At 34.9% G+C, this 24,873-nt stretch overlaps 1 protein-coding gene and 1 long non-coding RNA gene across 2 annotated transcripts; both read right to left on the bottom strand.

Moving 5' to 3' along the window:
- Window positions 1-4,618: 4,618 nt before the first annotated feature.
- LOC125778929 (uncharacterized) lies at window positions 4,619-11,463 on the bottom strand. Its single transcript, XR_007423034.1, has 2 exons — window positions 11,362-11,463; window positions 4,619-5,397 (listed from the first exon to the last, which is right to left on the bottom strand). It is a non-coding gene; the product is annotated as an uncharacterized LOC125778929 (long non-coding RNA).
- Window positions 11,464-17,655: 6,192 nt separating this feature from the next.
- On the bottom strand, window positions 17,656-18,733 carry LOC105222972 (uncharacterized). Its single transcript, XM_011200555.4, has 2 exons — window positions 17,872-18,733; window positions 17,656-17,796 (listed from the first exon to the last, which is right to left on the bottom strand). Exons 1-2 carry the CDS (start codon window positions 18,731-18,733, stop codon window positions 17,720-17,722), a joined length of 939 nt encoding a protein of 312 aa, XP_011198857.2. The 3' UTR covers window positions 17,656-17,719.
- Between the last annotated feature and the right edge of the window lie 6,140 nt (window positions 18,734-24,873).

The following is a 24,873-nucleotide window of genomic DNA, read 5'->3' as shown; positions in this document are numbered from 1 at the left end:
AATACACATTTTCATGGGCGTAATCGCACAACTGCCACGTCCAGAAAACAACATTAACCATAAACGTATAAAGTATCATAACTAAGAATTTAATTTAATTAACCCTCACTAGGGGCAGGCAAACACAGTGGCAAGGGACACCTAAGTATAAGTTTTACATTTTCGTCGTTTGAATATTTCTGAATAAACTCGAATGTTCTTGGCGAAGTATGGATCCTCCTGCTTTAGAGGAGATTTCCTTCCTATAAGGATCGTGTTTTGAATTGGGTTTATACAAGGGTTTTCCAAAGTAAACAGGACTTTTTATATCTATTGCCCCCCGGTGGTGCCATCTAAATGTCGACTGGTGTGTTAGTATCTGCTTTTTTTATCAATCGTCTAGTGAGAATTTCATGACATTTCATTGATTGAAAGTGAAGTTATTGTGTTTTAAGTGCCAGTATGCTTGTGTTGTCGGAGCGAAAATGATCTTAGAACAAAAAGCTAACATTAGATTTTGTTTTAAAAATGGAAAAACTTTTACCGAAACGTTTTAATTGATGAAACAAGTTTATGGCGATGATTGCCTTTCCCGTAGCAGAGTGCACGAGTGGTTTCATCGTTTCCATAGTGGTCGTGAGGACATAAATGACGATCAACATGTGGGCCAATCAAAATTCGTAGTCATCGGAAATTCCATCGAAACTGTGCGTGAATTCATCAAAAATCAGCCAAAGTCCTCATTGAAATTAAAAAAAAATGAAATTAGAATTCATCCAAATTTTATTTCTTGATTTTTTGATGTTTTCGTCGTTAAAAACTTCTTTTGGGCGTTCATTGTGTTCGTAGTCTTCGGTGCTCATTTCACGACGTCTAAACTTCGCATACCAACATGACCTTGCCAGCGTAGCCGCTGTCTTTTAATTCGCTGAACTATGTCAATGTTGTCGAATATCTCGTACAGCTCATCGTTTCATCGAATTCGATATTCGAATAAACAATTCTTGTGTGTATTGCAGTATAGATGAACACCAAATTTTTAGCATTTGGAGAGAGGTGTTCCGGTTTTACAAAGACGGCATCGTCCTTTCTCTCCACAAAATATCCAATGACCATTTTCATCATATCCTTTTGAGTTTAGGAGTTTTTCAAGAACATGACGGCGTTTCGAAATAGACGCTTCTGAGAAAAGAGGTGAATCCAGACTTTAGTCAGTTTCTAAACTTTGAGTAGTATTAGACCAACCCTCCCCTCTTTTTTTCAGTAGAATTGGGAACCACCGGCTCAGATGCGGTATTCATCTGGAATTTTATAAGTGGCATATGGTTGCCGTTTGGATTAACGATTTTGACGTGTCTATGGTACAGAAGCCAGGAATTTATAACTACTATGCTTAGGCTCCAGTGAAACATTTTCATGTACCACTTATTATTGGAGCGATGTCTCGCTTTATACAGCTCCATACGCATGTCGGCAAGATCAACTCCACCCATGTGTTTATTATACTTTTAATCAATAGTCGGTCTCGGAACTTCAACAAATTTTTTGTCTCCCATTCCAACGCTAACATGTCTCGATTGGTTCATCTCCCACAAATGTGGACAATAGCTGAACTGACTTATAATGCCGCCAGCGCACTGCAGCAATGTCAAGACTGCCTTCACATTTTATTTCATAGGATCCCCTGCCAAGCTTTTTCAAATCTGACTCAGACTTTAGTTCACACTTTTTCGGACCTTGCGGATGCAAAATATTTCTATTTTTTTAGACCACAAGAAGGCTTACTGAATCGAACCAATTATCAAAATACTGTTTTGGGTACTGCGGATGCTAAGTATAACACAATGCCCGATGATATCCCAAGTCCATATGAAGGGTTCTATCGCCAACATATAGAGCAAAGTCATTCTTGATGATCTTGCGCTCGTGAACATTTTCGGTGCCCATTTGTGCGGCTTAGCAGCATTGTACTGCTTGAAGGATGATCTTCCTAAAATATGCAATTAACCTGATAACCGAATGCTTTTATTTGTTGCATTTGTATACCTCTGAACTTACCTTTATATGCTATGACCTCCGCATCAATGCTTCATGTTCCTCTCGAGGTGGATTATTGAATTTTTCTTTGAGCAACGATAATAGTGTCCTAATTTTGTATAACTGGTCATAATTTTTATCACTTTTAGATGGTTGCTTCGACTTATCAGAAAAATTTATAAATTTCTTTATTATTTAATTGTGTTCACAGCCGGGTTCTTGAAGGAAATACATACATATTGGTCTGGTCCACAATCAATTTGAATAAAGCATCATCAAAAAAAGTGTTGAAATGTCGAATTGGCTTACTTACTGTGTTAATATTTTCTTCTGACTCTTTCCAAGTAAAGTCTTGAAAGCCGATTGGTCTGCTTCTCCATTTCAATTAGGATAAATCAACTTTCCTAATAATTAACTCATCCATATTTTCAGATTCATTAAAAATTTCATGATGGGAAGTACTTTTTAGTATATCGATTTCTAATTTTTCACCAAATTCTGAAAGCTATTTCAAATCTTTCCCCAGAAACTCTTCGTCGACTTCATCACACTTTTCGTCAGAAGATTTGTCCCAGTCCATCTTCAAAATCTGCTGTATGTCTTCATTACAGCCCGTTTCATGCTTTCATTTCAATATTTGTTTATGTCGCCCAAAGTTGCTTATAAGCAACTTGCACAAACGAACAAATCTAGCGGTACAATAGAAAAATATTTTCTAATTTTTTCCACGTTTGTTTTTCTTTAACCTTTCTTTTTTTTAATACTCCCGTATTCATGAAATCCTACACGTCTTCTCTAAGCCTAGTACTTCCGCATGGAAGATGCTAGTTGAGTTTGATAGAAAAGAGAGATATCATGATCCTTGGAGTGGAGTTGTGTTGTCACGCTGTTAATTTATATATATATAGTATATACCTATCTTTCGATCTTACAGCGGGAGTAAAAATATATATTTGATAAATTAGCGAATGTGAAAGGCCGTCATGAAGCTGTATAATTACAGTGCTTTGTAAATACTGACCTATGATAACTCACATTACAATGCTTATTATGAACTTATACATTTAAGAGATAAGAAGTGTCAAAAATCTGCGAAAGCATATGTATATATACATTCATGGCATTTAGTATATTCACATTCGTATGTACTTTTCTGTGATAAAACAAAAGAATTATCGCTTCTCGCTTCCATAAGCATATCCAGCGGCATATAGTCGAACTTGAGCTGAAATGTGTCTATATATGTAAATGTATGAGAAAAGAAATAATAAATGATTTGTTGTAGTAGAAAATAGAACTTGAATAAAACTGCAATTATAAGAAAAATCTGTAGTCTTATCGGAAGTTGCTCGGGTTATAATAACTTAACTGTTGTTTATAAAGTTGTAAAGTCATGGGAATGGGAGTACACCCAACTCTTTTTTACACGGTTGAAAAAAATAATCTAGTACGGGTACAAAATCTCTGTCTTGTAATTATATTATAATCAACGCCCAAAAGAAGTTTTTTAACGACAAATCAACAAATAAATTTTGGATGAATTCCAATTCCATTTTTATAAACTTCAATGATGACTTTTGCTGATTTGTGATGAATTCACGCACAGTTTCGATGGAATTCCCGGTGACTACGAATTTTGATTGGCCCATATGTTGATCGTCATTTATGTCCTCACGACCACTATGGAAACGTTGAAACCACTCGTGCACTCTGCTACGGGAAAGGCAATCATCGCTTAAACAAAATTTAATGTTAACTTTTTGTTCGAAGCTCATTTTCGCACCGATAACACAAACATACTGACACTTAAAATAAATATGTTTATATATATTGTATATGTATAATAAATATATTAAGCGGCTGTCGACAGTACTGTAGTAAAAATATGCTCTCTGCGAATGTAAATCCTGCAGTGACGTAAAGAGAGTTTTTATAAAAATTTTTAATACACTCGTTGCTGTCATGTTAACCAAGAGTGAGAGAGAGTTTCTTATCTCTGCTAACTTATGTATAAATAGTTGGCGAAATTTGTCATTAAAATAAATATTTAGTTAATTATACGATTTGTAATATTAGTATTTATAATACTTATGTCTTGAGTACTATATCGTCAGCGGATACAATAACAAATATTAGTTTATTTATGCGCCAAATATTTGCTCGTATATTATTTTGAACTCAGATTACGAAATTTATACTAGATTTGCTTCTGTTGACTTCCTCGCGTATGAACTAAATGATTGCGATTTAATCAGTTCGTTAAACGTGTTCGACATCAAAGGACGTTTCAAAAATATTCAAGAAGGAGGATATACAAGATGGGGACCAACGCACATACCTAGTACCTCGAATTTCATTGCCACAAGCGCATCACCCACTAGTATATTTCCAGTTGATGATGGGAAGAATAAAATTGAGCCTACCACAAAATTAAATAAAACTTGTGAAGGAGAAAGTTTACTGAATAATGCATCCAGGAAAATAATCGCCAACAGTTTAAGTTCTACAGATAATTATAACGGTGAAAGTGGGAGTACAACAAAAGCAAAGAGGTTTTCGATAGTAATAAAACGATTTCTAATTGTCGTTTTGGCCATTTCTAATAACGGGTGATTTTTTTGAGGTTAGGATTTTCATGCATTAGTATTTGACAGATCACGTGGGATTTCAGACAGGGTGTCAAAGAGAAAGATGCTCAGTATGCTTTGACATTTCATCATGAATAGACTTACTAACGAGCAACGCTTGCAAATCATTGAATTTTATTACCAAAATCAGTGTTCGGTTCGAAATGTGTTTCTCGCGCGTGTTTTGTTCAGCGATGAGGCTCATTTCTGGTTGAATGGCTACGTAAATAAGCAAAATTGCCGCATTTGGGGTGAAGAGCAACCAGAAGCCGTTCAAGAACTGCCCATGCATCCCGAAAAATGCACTGTTTGGTGTGGTTTGTACGCTGGTGGAATCATTGGACCGTATTTTTTCAAAGATGCTGTTGGACGCAACGTTACGGTGAATGGCGATCGCTATCATTCGATGCTAACAAACTTTTTGTTGCCAAAAATGGAAGAACTGAACTTGGTTGACATGTGGTTTCAACAAGATGGCGCTACATGCCACACAGCTCGCGATTCTATGGCCATTTTGAGGGAAAACTTCGGACAACAATTCATCTCAAGAAATGGACCCGTAAGTTGGCCACCAAGATCATGCGATTTAACGCCTTTAGACTATTTTTTGTGGGGCTACGTCAAGTCTAAAGTCTACAGAAATAAGCCAGCAACTATTCCAGCTTTGGAAGACAACATTTCCGAAGAAATTCGGGCTATTCCGGCCGAAATGCTCGAAAAAGTTGCCCAAAATTGGACTTTCCGAATGGACCACCTAAGACGCAGCCGCGGTCAACATTTAAATGAAATTGTCTTCAAAAAGTAAATGTCATGAACCAATCTAACGTTTCAAATAAAGAACCGATGAGATTTTGCAAATTTTATGCGTTTTTTTTTTAAAAAAAGTTATCAAGCTCTTAAAAAATCACCCTTTATATCACGATTTCTAGTTCCTCTTCAATGTATATAGTAAAGTTAACGATTTCATTAAGGAAAGATATACATATACATAATTGTTTATAATAATTGTTATCCAATTGCAACTTTCCGAACACTTTTGCCATTTTATACTTGTAAGAATGATGCGATAAATAAACTAATTGTCGAAATTATACATTAAATATCATTACCTTCAAGTAAATTGACAGCTTAGTGTGGTTTCTGGACTAGTGGAATTAGCGGTCTGTATTTCATCATCGCTGATGGAAGAAGGAGTTGGTTGGAATTAGACGAGGCTACGTGCCACAACCACATGCAACAATTGGATTATTGCGAGAAAAGTCATTGGTCTTTAGCAATATGTCAGACTTCCTTCAAACTTTAGAAGTCAATAAGAAACCTGCTAGTCATGACTTGATTTAGGGGAAAAGGTACTCGAAAATTGGGTTCATCCAATTTTTTCCTACAAAAGAGGTAATGGAGGCCATGTGAACAATTTTATATTCAAAACTTAATTATACTGATTGTATTGTAGAAACCTAATTAAAACCATTTGAATTTCCTAAACAATTAGAGTGCACTTTTGTAGAAATCATATCACTCTTATTGGAAAATTCTGTATGTTCGACGATCTGAAAAGTTAACGAAGCTTACCTTCCGTTCGCGTATTTAAAATACAATAGTCAGAGTTTGCGTAAAGATATGGTATATTATACATAAATTATTTATCAGTTTATCTACCTTCATCGTAATTATACTCTTCAAATATGTGATAAAGAGTATATTAGTTATTTTGCTTCAAGGGTTATTCGAATTTTAATACCTCAATATAACCGAGACAGATAAAAGGTTTTAATTTTTTTTTTTAATATTTTTATTATGAAACAAAAACAAAAATCAGACATAGAAACGATATGTGTGAAGCAGTACAGTATTAAGAATTAATTTTCTTTTAACGAAAAGTTTTAATTACAGCTATTTTTGAGGTTTGTTCTTATACAAGGTGCGTTCCAAAGTAAATAGGACTTCTTTTGTATATGCCTGCGTCATCTATGTATATGTCGACTAGTGCGTTAGAATCTGCTATATTTATCAATTGTCCAGTGAGAATTTCATAACATTTCATAAATTGGAAGTGAAATTATTGCGTTTTAAGTGTCAGTATATTTGTGTTATCGGTAGCAGAGTGGTTTCAACGTTTTCAAATTGGTCGTGAGGACATAAATGACGATCAACATGTGGGCCAATCAAAATCCGGGATCACCGAAAATTCCATCGAATCTGTGCGTGCAACGCTTGTGACCGATTATTTGACCAAAAATCACATTTTTACCATTAACTACTACCCGTATTCACCTGAAATGGCACCGTGCGACTTCTTTCTTTTCGAAAAAATGCATTTGGCCTAAGGAAGGAAAGGGACGTTGAGGCCATTCAAAAGACTTGTACCGGTAGACTGGCGGCCATACCGGTGAACGAACTAAAACACAAAACACTCGTTCGACATGCTTTTGGACCGTGCAAAGAGCCGCGTTTAAGCAGAAGAAGAATATTTTGAATAAAATAAATTGATTTTGCCGAAAGAACCATTTGTTCCGTTTTTTTTTCAGTCCTGTTTACTTTGGAATCCACCTTGTATGCATTTTTCTAAGGGAATTAAATATTAAAGAAAATCATTATCGAATTTTAAGAAAAAGAATGAAAGGACTCATCGCAATTTCTTCGAGGGTATATCATTAGTTTTTAATATTAGTTGTATAAAAAAGATTGTGAATTCAGTCCGAATTTTTATAGAAACTATGAACACCTTTCATGTAGATAAAATCCTTAGAGCCGAGTAAATGGAAAAGTTATTTAAATACTGTCGATAAAAATAAGTGGTTAACATGCTAAAGTAAAAGTAAAATCTTAGGTAATTTAATTACTGAACTTAGCTCCAAATATTCGAAAAAGTATTTAAATAAATGCTTTGTCAACCAGCAAACCGCCGCAATCGGAATGTCAATATATGTACATGGCCAACTGAGTCGTAAGCAGGAGCCGTGACCTAACTATTGCTTGATCTCAACGTATTGCACCAAAAGGAATAGGCGAACCTACACATACTCATCCAGTTTGAAGTGAATATACAGAAAGTTGTTCATGCAATAAATAATGAAGAGAGAATGCTTTCAAGCATTCTTCAAGCTATAAATCCATCCATTTCAAATGTGAAAATCTGTGGCCATAATTTTGAGTTCTAACTGGTATTAAAAGCTGAGCAACAGTAAATGTGTGCCTGTGGTAATGACAAATAAAAGTACATACATATATATATAAATTTACATACCAACAACTGAGAACAGGAGCTAGCAAAATATACTCAACCGAAACGCTGAGACTTTGAACATGAGTTGCAAGGTTGCATAATGACAACGTGTTTTCTGTTCCTAATATGGTCGTACTTACGTACATAATCGCAGTTGACTGCAGAGAGACGGTCAAATGGACTTAAATTCAGCCTGTCACAACATTCATTAAATTTTGCAACCACACTTTTGCAACCAAATAACCAAAAATTTATATAAGTACATACATAAACAGTTATCTTAGATTGTAAGCATATTAAACTAGTTCTATTATATAATATATTCGGCGTTAACGTAAATTCGCAATTTAGTATTGTTAGAAAGTGAGATATCTGATGACGGAGTAACGTCACCAACCAGAGATAAATATATATGCACAATTCTCATGATATTGGAAGTGAGAATGTAAATCACCTCCTGACCTTTGACCATTGGGTCCACATATTCGGTAATTAGGTGCTTGAACAGTTTTGGCTCGATTTACGAAATTTTTATTCATAAGTTGGCATACTTAAAATGCACTATTCGTGAAAAGTTTTATCTTGGTATATTATTTCATTATTGATTTTTATACTGGAAAGTGAAAGAAATTTAAAGTTGCATTATATGACAAGTAGGCGTGGATGTAGTTCAATTTTGCGATTTCATCCGATCCCCTTGGTGCTGTATAAAAATTACCCCCATCTACGAATACTTACTTTAGTTTTGCCAAGGAACATGTATACTAAAGGGTGATTTTTTAAGAGCTTGATAACTTTTTTTTAAAAAAAAACGCATAAAATTTGCAAACTCTCATCGGTTCTTTATTTGAAACGTTAGATTGGTTCATGACATTTACTTTTTGAAGATAATTTCATTTAAATGTTGACCGCGGCTGCGTCTTAGGTGGTCCATTCGGAAAGTCCAATTTTGGGCAACTTTTTCGAGCATTTCGGCCGGAATAGCCCGAATTTCTTCGGAAATGTTGTCTTCCAAAGCTGGAATAGTTGCTGGCTTATTTCTGTAGACTTTAGACTTGACGTAGCCCCACAAAAAATAGTCTAAAGGCGTTAAATCGCATGATCTTGGTGGCCAACTTACGGGTCCATTTCTTGAGATGAATTGTTGTCCGAAGTTTTCCCTCAAAATGGCCATAGAATCGCGAGCTGTGTGGCATGTAGCGCCATCTTGTTGAAACCACATGTCAACCAAGTTCAGTTCTTCCATTTTTGGCAACAAAAAGTTTGTTAGCATCGAACGATAGCGATCGCCATTCACCGTAACGTTGCGTCCAACAGCATCTTTGAAAAAATACGGTCCAATGATTCCACCAGCGTACAAACCACACCAAACAGTGCATTTTTCGGGATGCATGGGCAGTTCTTGAACGGCTTCTGGTTGCTCTTCACCCCAAATGCGGCAATTTTGCTTATTTACGTAGCCATTCAACCAGAAATGAGCCTCATCGCTGAACAAAATTTGTCGATAAAACACATTTCGAACCGAACACTGATTTTGGTAATAAAATTCAATGATTTGCAAGCGTTGCTCGTTAGTAAGTCTATTCATGATGAAATGTCAAAGCATACTGAGCATCTTTCTCTTTGACACCATGTCTGAAATCCCACGTGATCTGTCAAATACTAATGCATGAAAATCCTAACCTCAAAAAAATCACCCGTTATTTAAGTTTCATCAAGGCATATGAATATTTGCTCTAGCTCCGCTTGTCATCCAGATAATTTATATATGTATATACGTATAACCCTATATTTATCTCGCTTAATTCTAGGTAATACATACAACTGTTAGGTGAACAAAATTATAATACTCGGTAGCAGCTGGTTGCAAGAATATAAAAAAATTCTCTTCATCCCCCATATTTGAATGTTGATCAAAAATTTAAGAATTTTTTGATGAGCACTTCAAAGTGAAAACGTGACTCAATGACGATTCCGAAAATTATTTACATTTTTTTCTTCTATAGGTGATATTAAACAATAAAGTTTATGTCAAATTGACATTTATTTGAAATGCTTCATTATTTCTATAAGGTCTAAGTTATGAAAATGGAGCTCAGTCTAAAAATCGCACATTCTTCAAAAGAACATATCAATAATAAATCACTGCAAGATAAACAAAAGTGAAACATAGCCGACATTGTCGCGAGATGACGAAATATAAAATAATTTACATAAAAATAAAAATAAACAAACTATTAATAATTCAATAAATAAATAAAAACAAGAAAAAACGTTAACTTCGGCTGCACCGAAGCTATTATACCCTTCACAGATGCATCTTTTTTTTTAACTATGTGTTCTGTTTCGTATGGAAGCTATATGCTATAGTGAGCCGATCTGAACAATTTCTTCCGATATTATATTAATTCTATGAACAATTAGTCATACCAAATTTCGTGAAGATACATTGTCAATTGTGAAAGTTTTCCATACAAGAACTTGATTCCGATCGTTCAGTTCAGGGACTAGTTCGTATATATACAAACCGACGGACATGGCTAAATCGACTCAGCTCAACATACTGAGCATTTATGTACAAGCTGCTATCACATTTTGATCGATAACATCGATCGTAGTTATCCAATTGTCTTAAAATTTTTACGAAATGTCGACAAGAGATCAAACTTTTTATTTCATATACCCACCAATAGTTGGCGCCTCCAGAAACAGTTATAACGGGTGATTTTTTTGAGGTTAGGATTTTCATGCATTAGTATTTGACAGATCACGTGGGATTTCAGACATGGTGTCAAAGAGAAAGATGCTCAGTATGCTTTGACATTTCATCATGAATAGACTTACTAACGAGCAACGCTTGCAAATCATTGAATTTTATTACCAAAATCAGTGTTCGGTTCGAAATGTGTTTTATCGACAAATTTTGTTCAGCGATGAGGCTCATTTCTGGTTGAATGGCTACGTAAATAAGCAAAATTGCCGCATTTGGGGTGAAGAGCAACCAGAAGCCGTTCAAGAACTGCCCATGCATCCCGAAAAATGCACTGTTTGGTGTGGTTTGTACGCTGGTGGAATCATTGGACCGTATTTTTTCAAAGATGCTGTTGGACGCAACGTTACGGTGAATGGCGATCGCTATCGTTCGATGCTAACAAACTTTTTGTTGCCAAAAATGGAAGAACTGAACTTGGTTGACATGTGGTTTCAACAAGATGGCGCTACATGCCACACAGCTCGCGATTCTATGGCCATTTTGAGGGAAAACTTCGGACAACAATTCATCTCAAGAAATGGACCCGTAAGTTGGCCACCAAGATCATGCGATTTAACGCCTTTAGACTATTTTTTGTGGGGCTACGTCAAGTCTAAAGTCTACAGAAATAAGCCAGCAACTATTCCAGCTTTGGAAGACAACATTTCCGAAGAAATTCGGGCTATTCCGGCCGAAATGCTCGAAAAGTTGCCCAAAATTGGACTTTCCGAATGGACCACCTAAGACGCAGCCGCGGTCAACATTTAAATGAAATTATCTTCAAAAAGTAAATGTCATGAACCAATCTAACGTTTCAAATAAAGAACCGATGAGATTTTGCAAATTTTATGCGTTTTTTTTTTTAAAAAAGTTCTGTTTCTTTTGCGAAAGACCTTGTATATACTGTATAGGGTCACCGATACTGGGTGTTACAAACTTCGAGGCAAATTTAATATACCCTGTTCAGGGTATAAAAACAGAAATGACTATGCGGCAACTCGCACCCTGACCCCTCCCTGTCTCGAGACGTTCAACTGCTTCGTTCTAATTGTACGTACGTACGGGTATTTAAATATTTAAATCGGTATGCGCAACGATAATTTATTTAAGGACATTAAACAAAATTTCAGATCGCCATCAAACTTTACAATAACACTACAACACTACCTGGCCGAAGATCGTACTAACATTTCATTGAAATCGGTCCAGCTGTTTCTATTTATCTTTTATTTACATATATACATATGTATATACTTGGATAAATTGATATAGTCGTATCAAATTTAAAGTTTTATAAAAGAGAGATAGGTGTGTTTGTGGTTTGTGTTTCTCCCATTTTAATAACGCAAAATAAAAAGGTCCAATTTGTTATGTAGTTGCAAATGTTAAAGTAATTCCTGACACTAAGGATTTTACGCAAAGTTGTGCATTGTCATACCCATTGTCCAATTTCTACACTGACATCCTTGACGGCCTTTTCTACCACTTTCGGAGTACAATTAAATATTGCTGTGGTGTTCCTTACAGTGTTATCGAATTTTTTAAAATAACCGTTAAATGTTTTTATTAGCTTCATTTTACAATACTATACTTCTCCCTGTGACAGTGATTTCCTGGCCCAAATTACAGCTTTTATCTTAAGTATGTGCTTAATTATAGTACTTTATAAGTTTTCGTTTAATGACGTTTTGTGGGCATGACAGTAGTTCGATTACGCTTATCTGCAATATTTTCCTTGTGTACCAGCGAACACGCGCACAGGGTTTCATCAATATATGTATCTATATATATATATATATATAAATATATACTAGCTGACCCGCAGCCGTTTTCCTGCGTGAAATTATATGTTTTGAAATGAAAAGAAAGTTGAATTTATATTGTGTTGAAAATCATTTATTTGCGATTTTTCTAATTTTTTTTTAACGTAGCGCAGCTTGATGAACAAAATTTTTTTGGTTTCTTTTCTGGTGCGTAAATGTTCAGAGAAGATGGGTTTCGAAATCGTGAACACGCCACGCATACATATCTGGCCGTGTGAAAAACGCATTTCCAGATTTATCCCACACTCTTCTAGCTACTATCCTTCTGTCCTGTTGATTGTCATTTCAAATGCAATTTACCAAGAAACTGAATAGGTTTGAACTGAAATGGCAAATCGTTGGAACTCAAAAGAATTCGTAGAATCAAGCATTCTGCCCCCCTGTAGTCGATAGCTGCGTCACAATCAGTCGGGTTCCATTGCACAGTTTCGGCGCATGAAGATTGCGAAACATAATAATGACAGGTTCAACTTTGAGACGCAAATGATGCTGCGGCATACCAAGCCTCTCCAAAGAATTTAGAAATTCCACTGGATAATTCACGACTTCGTGTCATTGTCAAGACGATCGGAATTTGCCCATTTCCAATCCGTAGCGAATACGATGTAAAATCTCATCGGCAATGTAATTTTTTTCGTATCCCGTAAGTGACGCGAATTTGAAGGCTGATATGTCGAAATGACCATCGAGAAAAGTGTGCGAACTTCAGTGGCATGCGAAGTAGCTATCGAATCGTCCATCGTTTGATTACATTTATTATCATGTTCCAGCAATTGTAATTGCTTGCATGCTTCTCAAAATGTTACACACACTCTACCATTCACAGTGCGCATTGACTCAAATGAAATTGAACCACGTACATTTATCAATAGCAACCGAAGGTATTAGCAATCGTCGTTTTTCGGGTGGATTATGTAAATTCGTCCTAAGGAATTAGTTGAGAACACACCTGGATGACAATATATTGGTTGGCCTTGCTTTCTGCGTAGCTATTTCTTTGGCGATGCATTCCATGCATAATATCAAGGCATTGACAAATTGAGCAATGTTCTCACAAACGAATCACTGACGCAATTTGAGAAAAAACTCGTCAATGTCAATGTTAATGTTGTTGGAAGTGTTTCCGCTGGCTGTACTGTATTCTCTGGGTTGAAAAACACTCTTTAGCCATTCTCCAAATGAACTGCGAAATGCACAACAGTCGGAAAAGTCGATTTCACCAAACTGCAATATCCATCATTGGCATGGGTTTTGAATGTGAATTAGACAATAGTGGCGAATATGGTACGATCCATATGTTGTCGACTTCGATATTCACTACTCTAAGTTGAATGGTAAATGTCCTGCCATTGCCGTCTGATGAGCTACGACGATAGAGTGGATCTCCATCATTTCCAGTTTGCGTTTCCGAAAGAAAAGCACGTGGATAGTGTTTCGTGCATTTATTGCAAGTGGGATTGTGGTGCCCGCAAGGTCCATGCACCATATTGGTTTTCATCGCTTCGTAGAATAATGGATCTTTCTCTGCATGAGGAATTTCCGCAGAAATGATTTCATCAATTTGATCTGGTGTAACTACCATCCACCATTCAAAGAAAAATGTGTGCGTGGGGCAAACCTCTTTTTTGCAACTCAACAGAGTACATCCAGCATCTGACTGCACCATACTTGTATATACAGTATATTATCGTGATGATCGCTTGCTGATTGACAGCGATCCATAATTCCACACATATGTCATCGCATCCTGGGAGTCTCATGTAGTTCGTTTGTCTTGGGCTGCCATACGTTGATGGCAAAAACAGCGATATTAGCGCGATGTCTTCGTTGCTTCGTAACAACTTTCAATCTGTAATTGTTCACTTCGTTTGAAACACACATAAAGTTTTCACTGAATAATTTTCAATAATTTTTCCGGAATAAAAAAGTAAGCGACCGAAATTGAACGATTCAAATAATTTACAAATCAAAATATTGAAAAAAAAAACAAAAAAGAACTGTATGAAAAGTTACTTTTTGGAAATTTCCAATTTTTCGACGTTTCCTTATGAAAAGTAAATGATTTTTTTTATATCTAACCCTTTCCAGATCCACAGCGAACAACTTCTGATTTCATGAAGATTGGTTCCGCCGTTCTCGAGCGTTAGCGTTACTAACAAACAAACAATCATTTTTACTTACATATGTACATATGTATGTATGTATGTATATACAAAATAAAACGTTTGTATGGGAAAAAGAAAAGGGCTGTTTTTAGGGGCTTTCCGGCAACTTTCGTAATTTTTTCTTACATAAGAACCTTCTCCTTATAATAACAAATACAACAAAAAAAAAATCAGCCAAATCGGTTCAGCCGTTTATGAGTGATGACCTTACAAAGAAAGTGGCATTGATTTTTATATATATAGATATATGTATATTAACTCAACGTTTAGACGAATGGACAGAAAGTCACCATGAATAGAAGTCGCTTTGCCATCCTGATCATTTCAACTTATTTTTAAACAACTATGTATCATTTTGGTCGACCGCTTGTTCTTCCGTCAGTGTAAAACTTTCATCAGTGTAATCGAAATTTCGAAATTTCCTAAACGGAAGTGAGCGAACCATTGTTGAGGTACACGCACTGATACTGCAAATTTCATTGGTGGCTGGCGTTCTTTCTTTTTGGTAAGTAGTAATGAAACTTAGAGGATCAACGACTAACAAATAAGTTAAACACCAATTCTTTTTAAAATACTACAATTTATAGCAGAGAAAAAGTTTTACGGAATAATTGAGCAACAGCTGCTCAATTTAAATGCCTGTCGCTTTTAGATTAGATGCAATTCCTAATATAGAATTTCAAGTGAACCCCTATCACTTAACGAACACAGTTTCGCAGCAAAAATTTTAAAACCACAATTTCCGCTCCAGATTTTTTTCAATACGATTTTATTTGACAAAGGCTTGTTATATTGCAATGTATGTATATTTGTATGTATGTATAGTAAATAAGTATATACATTTGTATATATATATAATATATATTTGTACACAAGTATATGGAATTTCTTATGCATATAAAATTTAAGATTCAGTTTAAAGTTATATTTACATTTATAGTATATTGAAGCGTTTTTTGGATGTATGTTTTAGTAGCATGCAAATTTAAGGATTAAAAACGTACTGAGTTTGCAAAAGCCAAATTCTCTGGAAATAATTTGAGACATCTGAAAATATTTTGTTTAGTAAATCAGTTGTCCTCATTATATCCAGTTGATTGAGAGCTGGGAGATAGTAGAGCAGTTGGAACGTAAAAATTCACTACAGCTTTTCGATTTTCTTACTATGTATAAAAACGCGTATGCGGGAAATGCTATACATATTCCAGAGTTCATTCTAAACAACTTTGCCTAAAAGTCTATGAGTCTAAAACTAATTTCGAGCTAGCAAATTTTAAGGCAAAGTATTAAAATCTGAGTAATCAATTGTATAGGAGATATGTATGTGATATAGTTGCCCCAATTTTCAAACTCGGACAAATGACATAACAAATTTCATTTGGATAACTGAAAAACTGACGAACAAGTTTTTATAATCTCTAAAAAAATTCGACTTAAAAATCACTGGCTGGAAGAAAATTTTAGACCCATAGTTTCTTGAGCAAAGTTATTCAGACTTATCCACAAATATTATCCCGCTTAAACGATTTTTCCGTTTCTTTGGCCCCCTGTATAGCTCAAGTATAAACCCTTATTTCATATCAAATCTTAACCTTTTTTACTATTTTCTGTTTTTACATTTCGCAAATGGTTGAGATGGCACAGAATTTTACCTGTTATACTTCTAAGTAAAAACGCATTATCTATGTGAGTATCGTTCACCTTTAATGTCATAACATTAAGTTTCCAACCAAATCGTTGGCCTTTGCTATTCAATCATTACTTACCTGCCAGTTGTTATCCATATTTGACTCGATTCAGTTTTCACTTGCAGTAGCAAAAATATAGCAATACCTGTATACTATCACTAATATTATACTTAATGTCTGACAGTATGACTCAATCACATTCCGAAATAAGTTAGTTAATTCTGAAACGTTTCGAGATCGTACATTCGGTTTTCTTTGGTACTGCCGTGTTTGGATCTCAGGTGTAGTGATATAGTATCAATTAACTTCTAATTGATCTAGTTGAGTTCGAACACAACTTGTTTTCAGTTTAACAAAAGTATACGGACCAATAGATTAGATATCTACATTTTATTAGAACAAACCTCACAAAATAGCTGTAATTCAAACTTTTCATTAAAAGAAAATAGATTCTTCATAGTACTACTTCACACAATTCATTTCAATGTCTGATTTTTGTTTTTATAAAAATTTCTATACATATAGTATATTATACCATATCTTTACGCAAACTCTTTCTGACTATTATATTTATATTAAATACGCGATCGAAAGGTAAGTTTCGTTAACTTTTCAGATCGTCGAATACACCGTATTTTCCAATAAGTGTGATATGATTTCTACAAAAAGGCACACTAATTATTTAGAAAATTGAAATGGTTTCTACAATACAATCAGTATAATTAGGTTTTGAATATAAAATATAGACTTATTTAGTAGGAACGAATTGGATGAACCCAATATTCGAGTAATCAAGTCGTATGTCATGACTAGCCCGTTTCTTATTGACTTCTAAAGTTTGAATGGAGTCTGACTTATTGCTAAAGACCAATAACTTTTCTCGCAATAATCCGGTTGTTGCATGTACTGTGTGGCACGTAGCCTCGTCTAGTTCTAACCAAGATCAACTAATTCCACTAGTCCAAAAACCACACTAAACTGTTAATTTATGTGAATATAATGATATTTCACCAATAATTTTTCAATTTCCTTCGCACCAGAATTGAAAACTAGTTTATTTATCGCATCATTATTACAACCATGAAATGACAAAAGTGTACGGAATTGTATTGCAATTGTATAACAATTATGTTGATAAAAAATTTAATAATTTGTAAACGTTAACATGATGAAATCGTAAACTGTACTGAATACATCGAAGAAAAACTACAAATCGTGACATATTAAAAATGGTCGAAACGACAATTAGAAATCGTTTTATTCCTATCGAAAACCTCGATATTATACTATATATAGTAAGAGATTAGGAATATGCATAAAATATTTCGTAAATTCTGAATTATGAAATTCTTTTTTTTTTTAGACACTTTTCTTTATATTCTTAATTCAATAGGAATCAATAAGTTCTTTTTTCTATTTTGCTTATAACAATGGAATATTCTCATCTTGTTTAATTTCATGATAGAAATTTCTTCGCGAATTTCTTAAGTAAAGTATTCCTGAAATTAGAAAATAAAATATTTAAATTCAGTTTTTATTATGTTACGCGATTATAACGAATTTTTAGTATTTACCTGAAGCAATTAACAATGCTGTAACCAGCGCGCTTCCTATTATATAATAAGTCATTTGAGAACCATTTGCAGGCAATTTTTCCTTTCTTCTTGTTAGTGGTGATAATTTTATGTACGGTGTTGAACTTGTTCCCACCTGGTCGTATGAGACCTTTCGGTTAGCGGGTGTATTTGGTTCAGTACTGTGATCACTGTTACTTCCTAAGCGAGCTTCAGCTGAGACAATTGTAGCAATGTTTGGCATTGCCGGTTTCGTAGTAGCGTCGCTATCATCTAGCCAGTTATCATGTGGACCTACGCTACTGGCGCCTATTACTGCAAAACCAGTGTCGTGATTACTCACATCTGCTTGAGTTGTGACATGTATTTGTGAAAAGGATGTTTTTCTATTATAATTTTCTTTCGGTTTTGTTGATGGGATATAATCAGCTTTTGTTGAGTATAGTAATGTCTCTTTTTGCTCTTCTGAACTAACTGTCGTTTTAATTTCTTCGTTTTTCGTTGCCGTTTCTGGCAATAATTCAACACAAGTTTTATTTATTTTATTTTTAAATTCATCATATTCAATAATTTTGTAGCCATCAGCACATCGACAAATATCTGTACGAACCGATTTGGGATCTCCGTTGTTCATTTGGATATCGCACTTTACTTTAACATTGATCGTTGTTGAATTGTTTGATATTTTTTCTGTGGAATTATTGGTAATTTTGTCAATTGTTGTTGTCGAAGTTATTTCAGGTATACTTTTAATTTTTTTAATTTTTTTGGTTATCTTGTCAATATCAGTATTTTCTGAATTTTTGTTTGCGTTAGCTGTTGGTGTAATAACGGGTGATTTTTTTGAGGTTAGGATTTTCATGCATTAGTATTTGACAGATCACGTGGGATTTCAGACATGGTGTCAAAGAGAAAGATGCTCAGTATGCTTTGACATTTCATCATGGATAGACTTACTAACGAGCAACGCTTGCAAATCATTGAATTTTATTACCAAAATCAGTGTTCGGTTCGAAATGTGTTTCGCGCTTTACGTCCGATTTATGGTCTACATAATCGACCAAGTGAGCAAACAATTAATGCGATTGTGACCAAGTTTCGCACTCAGTTTACTTTATTGGACATTAAACCAACCACACGAATGCGTACAGTGCGTACAGAAGAGAATATTGCGTCTGTTTCTGAGAGTGTGGCTGAAGACCGTGAAATGTCGATTCGTCGCCGTTCGCAGCAATTGGGTTTGTGTTATTCGACCACATGGAAGATTTTACGCAAAGATCTTGGTGTAAAACCGTATAAAATACAGCTCGTGCAAGAACTGAAGCCGAACGATCTGCCACAACGTCGAATTTTCAGTGAATGGGCCCTAGAAAAGTTGGCAGAAAATCCGCTTTTTTATCGACAAATTTTGTTCAGCGATGAGGCTCATTTCTGGTTGAATGGCTACGTAAATAAGCAAAATTGCCGCATTTGGGGTGAAGAGCAACCAGAAGCCGTTCAAGAACTGCCCATGCATCCCGAAAAATGCACTGTTTGGTGTGGTTTGTACGCTGGTGGAATCATTGGACCGTATTTTTTCAAAGATGCTGTTGGACGCAACGTTACGGTGAATGGCGATCGCTATCGTTCGATGCTAACAAACTTTTTGTTGCCAAAAATGGAAGAACTGAACTTGGTTGACATGTGGTTTCAACAAGATGGCGCTACATGCCACACAGCTCGCGATTCTATGGCCATTTTGAGGGAAAACTTCGGACAACAATTCATCTCAAGAAATGGACCCGTAAGTTGGCCACCAAGATCATGCGATTTAACGCCTTTAGACTATTTTTTGTGGGGCTACGTCAAGTCTAAAGTCTACAGAAATAAGCCAGCAACTATTCCAGCTTTGGAAGACAACATTTCCGAAGAAATTCGGGCTATTCCGGCCGAAATGCTCGAAAAAGTTGCCCAAAATTGGACTTTCCGAATGGACCACCTAAGACGCAGCCGCGGTCAACATTTAAATGAAATTATCTTCAAAAAGTAAATGTCATGAACCAATCTAACGTTTCAAATAAAGAACCGATGAGATTTTGCAAATTTTATGCGTTTTTTTTTTAAAAAAAAGTTATCAAGCTCTTAAAAAATCACCCTTTATCTATTTCTGCTTTTCTTCTACTCTCACTTTTGCCGTTAAAATTATCTGCAGAACTTAACTTATTGGTTATTATTTTCTTGGGTCGTCCATTATTTGGTAAACTTTCTGCTTCATAAGTTGTAGCTAATTTTCTTGTAGTCTCAATCTCACTTTTCCCATCACTATCTGGAAATATACTACTGGGTGATGCGCTGGTGTCAATAAATTTCGAGGTACTATTGGGATTACTTGAATAATTTACAGATTCTTTACTTGCAGCATTTTTTAAAATAGCTAATAATATACAAATCACAAAATGTTTACGCGAAACCATTCTTAGTGACGCGGTTACTAGAATAATAATCGCTGAATATATTTGGGAACGTCTTTTGATGTCGAACACGTTTAACGAACTGATTAAACCACAACCATTTAGTTCATACGCGAGGAAGTTAACGACACCAAATTTAGTATACATTTTATAATCTGAGGATTAAATAATATAAGAACAAATATCTGACAAAAAAATAAGTGAGTTTTTGTTATTGTATCCGCTCACCAAATAGTACTCAAGGCATAAGTACATATGTGTTTTTAAAAGTAATATTATAAACGGTCTGTTATCAAGTATTTCTCAGAAAGCTAAACACTAACATTGCTTGCTTTAACAATATTTTTTATGAAACGAAAGTATTCTTCATATTCTTTTCGTACTCTTTATATAATATATATATAAATTACGTGTCATGTTGTTTGACCGCGATGGACTCCTAAACTACTGAACCGATTTTAGCAAATCGTAGCACACCGTATCAAGTTCGACCCAACTTAGAAGATAGGATAATAAAAACAATCCATTTATAAAAAAATACAGTGAAAGCTCTACTAATTGGACGCTCTTTAAGCGGACATATTTATTAACTGCACAAAAAGGTTGCCTTAAATTTGTTATTTTTTCCCATGAAATTTATTTTTTGAACACATTCAAAATTGAACCTTAAATACAATCCCTTGGATTCTTATACCGACAAAATCGTTTTCGCCTTCATTAGTAAATGAAATTTCTACAGTATTGAATAGTTAGTATACTAATAGTAAAAAATGTATACCACAGCAACGCGTGGCAGGATCCACTAGTTTTTTTTTAATATAAAACGATCGTACAATTAATCCATAATGTAGTCAAAACATGCTATAGTCAAATGTACACACTGCACTGACTTAAAACAGAGTTTCATTAGAATCTTTAATACACTACAAGAGTACTAAGAAGGATTGTAATAGTCTCTGCACCAATAGTAACTAGGTTAACGTGATTAGTGCCATCAATATGGACAACTAACGCGGAGATGGGTACAAAAGCGAGGATTACAGTTATAATAGTTTTGTTCACCTAACGGTTGTACGTATCACTTAAAACTAATCGAAGTAGATATAGGGATGAAGTCGAGACGAGTTGAAATCCGGGTGACTATCTATCTGTCCGTCCGCGTAAGCTGTAAGTTTAAGTTAAGATATCTTGATGCATTCCTTGCAATAAAAACAACAACAGAATTCACCTAGCTTAGCGCTATACCATAAGACCTACTACTGACAGTGTGAAAATTGGTGAAATCGGACTACAGCCACGCCTACTTTCCATACATCGCAGTTTCAAATTCTATTTGAAACCTTAACTTTCCAGCACAGAAAATAAGATTAAATTGATTTATCAGGATGAACGAATAGTCTCCATCTTATGACTAAAAATTGCGTAAATCGAACTCAATTCTTCAAGCCCCTAAAAAATCAATATTCGACCCAATGCCTATAGTTAACTTTTTAACGAAAGTGTCAGTCAATGTGTGAGATATATGTATATTTGAAATTCAGAAAGAATATTTTTCTGATAGTCTGTGTTACAAAAATAAGTTGAATAAGAGTCCGTACTTCGATCCCAATATCTATAACTTGTTGACTACAACTTCCGATAAGACTACAGATTTTTCTTATAATCGCAGTTTCATTCAAGCTTTATTTTTTACTAAAACAAATCACTTAATAATTCTTTTCTCATACATTTACATACATAGACACATTTCAGCTCAAGTTCGAGTATATGCCGTTGAGTATGCTTATAAGCGATAATTCGTTGGCTTTATCACAGAAAACTACATTCGAATATGAATTTACAAAATGCCATGGATTGTATATATACATATACTATCGCAGATTTTTGACATAAGTATGACATATAAGTTCATAATAAGCATTTTAATGTGTGTTATCACAGGTCAGTATTTAAAAATTACTGTAATTACACTCCCGCCGTAAGTTGTTCCAGAGATTAAAAGTTTTGTTCGCCCAGCGGTTATGGGTAATATCTACACCTAATCGATCGGTATACTTAGAGCTATATACATATATGTATATAAATTATAAGCGTGACAACACAACTCCACTCCAAGGTCCAAGGCTCTCTTCTATCAAACTCAACCAGCATATTCCATGCGGAAGTACTAGGCGTAGAGAAGACGTGTAGAATTTAATTGTATGACTACGGGAGTATTAAGAAAACAACCATTTACACAGATAACCAAGGAAAAAGAAGTACATTTATCTACATATATGACAGTGTAAGTAATACCTTCCAAAGGCAATTTGATACTTTAAATTTGTGATGCTAAGTTAACAGCTTTTTTTATATTATAATATGGGTGATTTGGATTAGAGCAGTGTAAAGCCATTTCTTTTTCGTTATTAGTAGTAGTACTATTCTTCAACATATAATATTATAAAGAAAGCTTTGTTCGCACTAAGTTATGAACGTTTAAGTTCAAATATTTGTTAAATCCTTTCCATTGATTTATTTATGCACATCATCTGTCGTTGTCAATGTATTTGCATCATACCATACCATAAGTACATATACAGATATAACGGGTGATTTTTTTGAGGTTAGGATTTTCATGCATTAGTATTTGACAGATCACGTGGGATTTCAGACATGGTGTCAAAGAGAAAGATGCTCAGTATGCTTTGACATTTCATCATGAATAGACTTACTAACGAGCAACGCTTGCAAATCATTGAATTTTATTACCAAAATCAGTGTTCGGTTCGAAATGTGTTTCGCGCGCGTGTTTTGTTCAGCGATGAGGCTCATTTCTGGTTGAATGGCTACGTAAATAAGCAAAATTGCCGCATTTGGGGTGAAGAGCAACCAGAAGCCGTTCAAGAACTGCCCATGCATCCCGAAAAATGCACTGTTTGGTGTGGTTTGTACGCTGGTGGAATCATTGGACCGTATTTTTTCAAAGATGCTGTTGGACGCAACGTTACGGTGAATGGCGATCGCTATCGTTCGATGCTAACAAACTTTTTGTTGCCAAAAATGGAAGAACTGAACTTGGTTGACATGTGGTTTCAACAAGATGGCGCTACATGCCACACAGCTCGCGATTCTATGGCCATTTTGAGGGAAAACTTCGGACAACAATTCATCTCAAGAAATGGACCCGTAAGTTGGCCACCAAGATCATGCGATTTAACGCCTTTAGACTATTTTTTGTGGGGCTACGTCAAGTCTAAAGTCTACAGAAATAAGCCAGCAACTATTCCAGCTTTGGAAGACAACATTTCCGAAGAAATTCGGGCTATTCCGGCCGAAATGCTCGAAAAAGTTGCCCAAAATTGGACTTTCCGAATGGACCACCTAAGACGCAGCCGCGGTCAACATTTAAATGAAATTATCTTCAAAAAGTAAATGTCATGAACCAATCTAACGTTTCAAATAAAGAACCGATGAGATTTTGCAAATTTTATGCGTTTTTTTTTTAAAAAAAGTTATCAAGCTCTTAAAAAATCACCCTTTATTTCATCAATATGGGCAATAATGCAATAACAGTGAAGAGGTCAGGTTTATTGTGGTATTTGCATTATTGATAATTTTATCGCCATTATAGGTAACAATAACAAAAACATACTTACGCATTTAATATGCGTACGTCATGTATTTTTCATGCATATGTCACTGGTATTATTGAAATTTTGCAACAATCGTAAACTTTTTGCCCTGAATACATATACTTGTATATATGACGAGCTGTGGACCACAATTGAGATTAAAGACACTTCTTTAACCAATAATTTAACAGATAACTAATATTATTACTTACGGACATTAAATCCCAACGGTGGTATTGCTAAAATTGGATACAGTGGTTATAGTTAAAGAAAATATTTCCATGTAAAGGAACCGTTATTAATAGAATTAGATTTTGCTACATAGTAATATTGGATTTTAGTTTACTACAATAAGTTTATAAAAATATGTCATCTCTAATAGTTCAAAGGTTCGGGAATACAAATATGAGTGATGAACGCTCAACTAACTAATCTGAGTTCTTAATACATAAATATATTTATGTAGATCGCAATAGATTATTTTGGTATGATTTTTATAAAAATAAAAACTAACATTTCATCACTTCAAGCGCATAAAACTTCAAAAACAAGTGACAGAAGCTTTTATCACTAAGCCTACACTAATAAGACTTTCTATTTTAAAATTGACGCGAAAATCCATATTAATGTTTAGTATACGCTTGTCTGTCTGAAATACTTAAGGTGCATTCGGCAATTTTTATGATGACTACGATTATTCAACAAAGAAGTTCTAATAAATTTTGCGCGCACATTCAAATATCTGGTGACGAATCGTTCAGAATGTTGGTACAAATTATTCAAAGAGGGTCAGGAACGCGTTGACGTCCAGGACAACCACAAATGATGATCTTCATATCAATAAAGTAAAGGAATTTGTGCTTGAGAGTCGACGATAAACAGTTAGAGATTTTACTGGCATCATCGAGAGAATCGGATAAAATCAAAGATCATTTTGG

Source organism: Bactrocera dorsalis, chromosome 5 (genome assembly GCF_023373825.1).
Source record: "Bactrocera dorsalis isolate Fly_Bdor chromosome 5, ASM2337382v1, whole genome shotgun sequence".
NCBI lineage: Eukaryota > Metazoa > Arthropoda > Insecta > Diptera > Tephritidae > Bactrocera > Bactrocera dorsalis.
The sequence above is the reverse complement of the archived record's forward strand: the minus strand, read 5'-3'. Positions and strand labels throughout refer to the sequence as shown.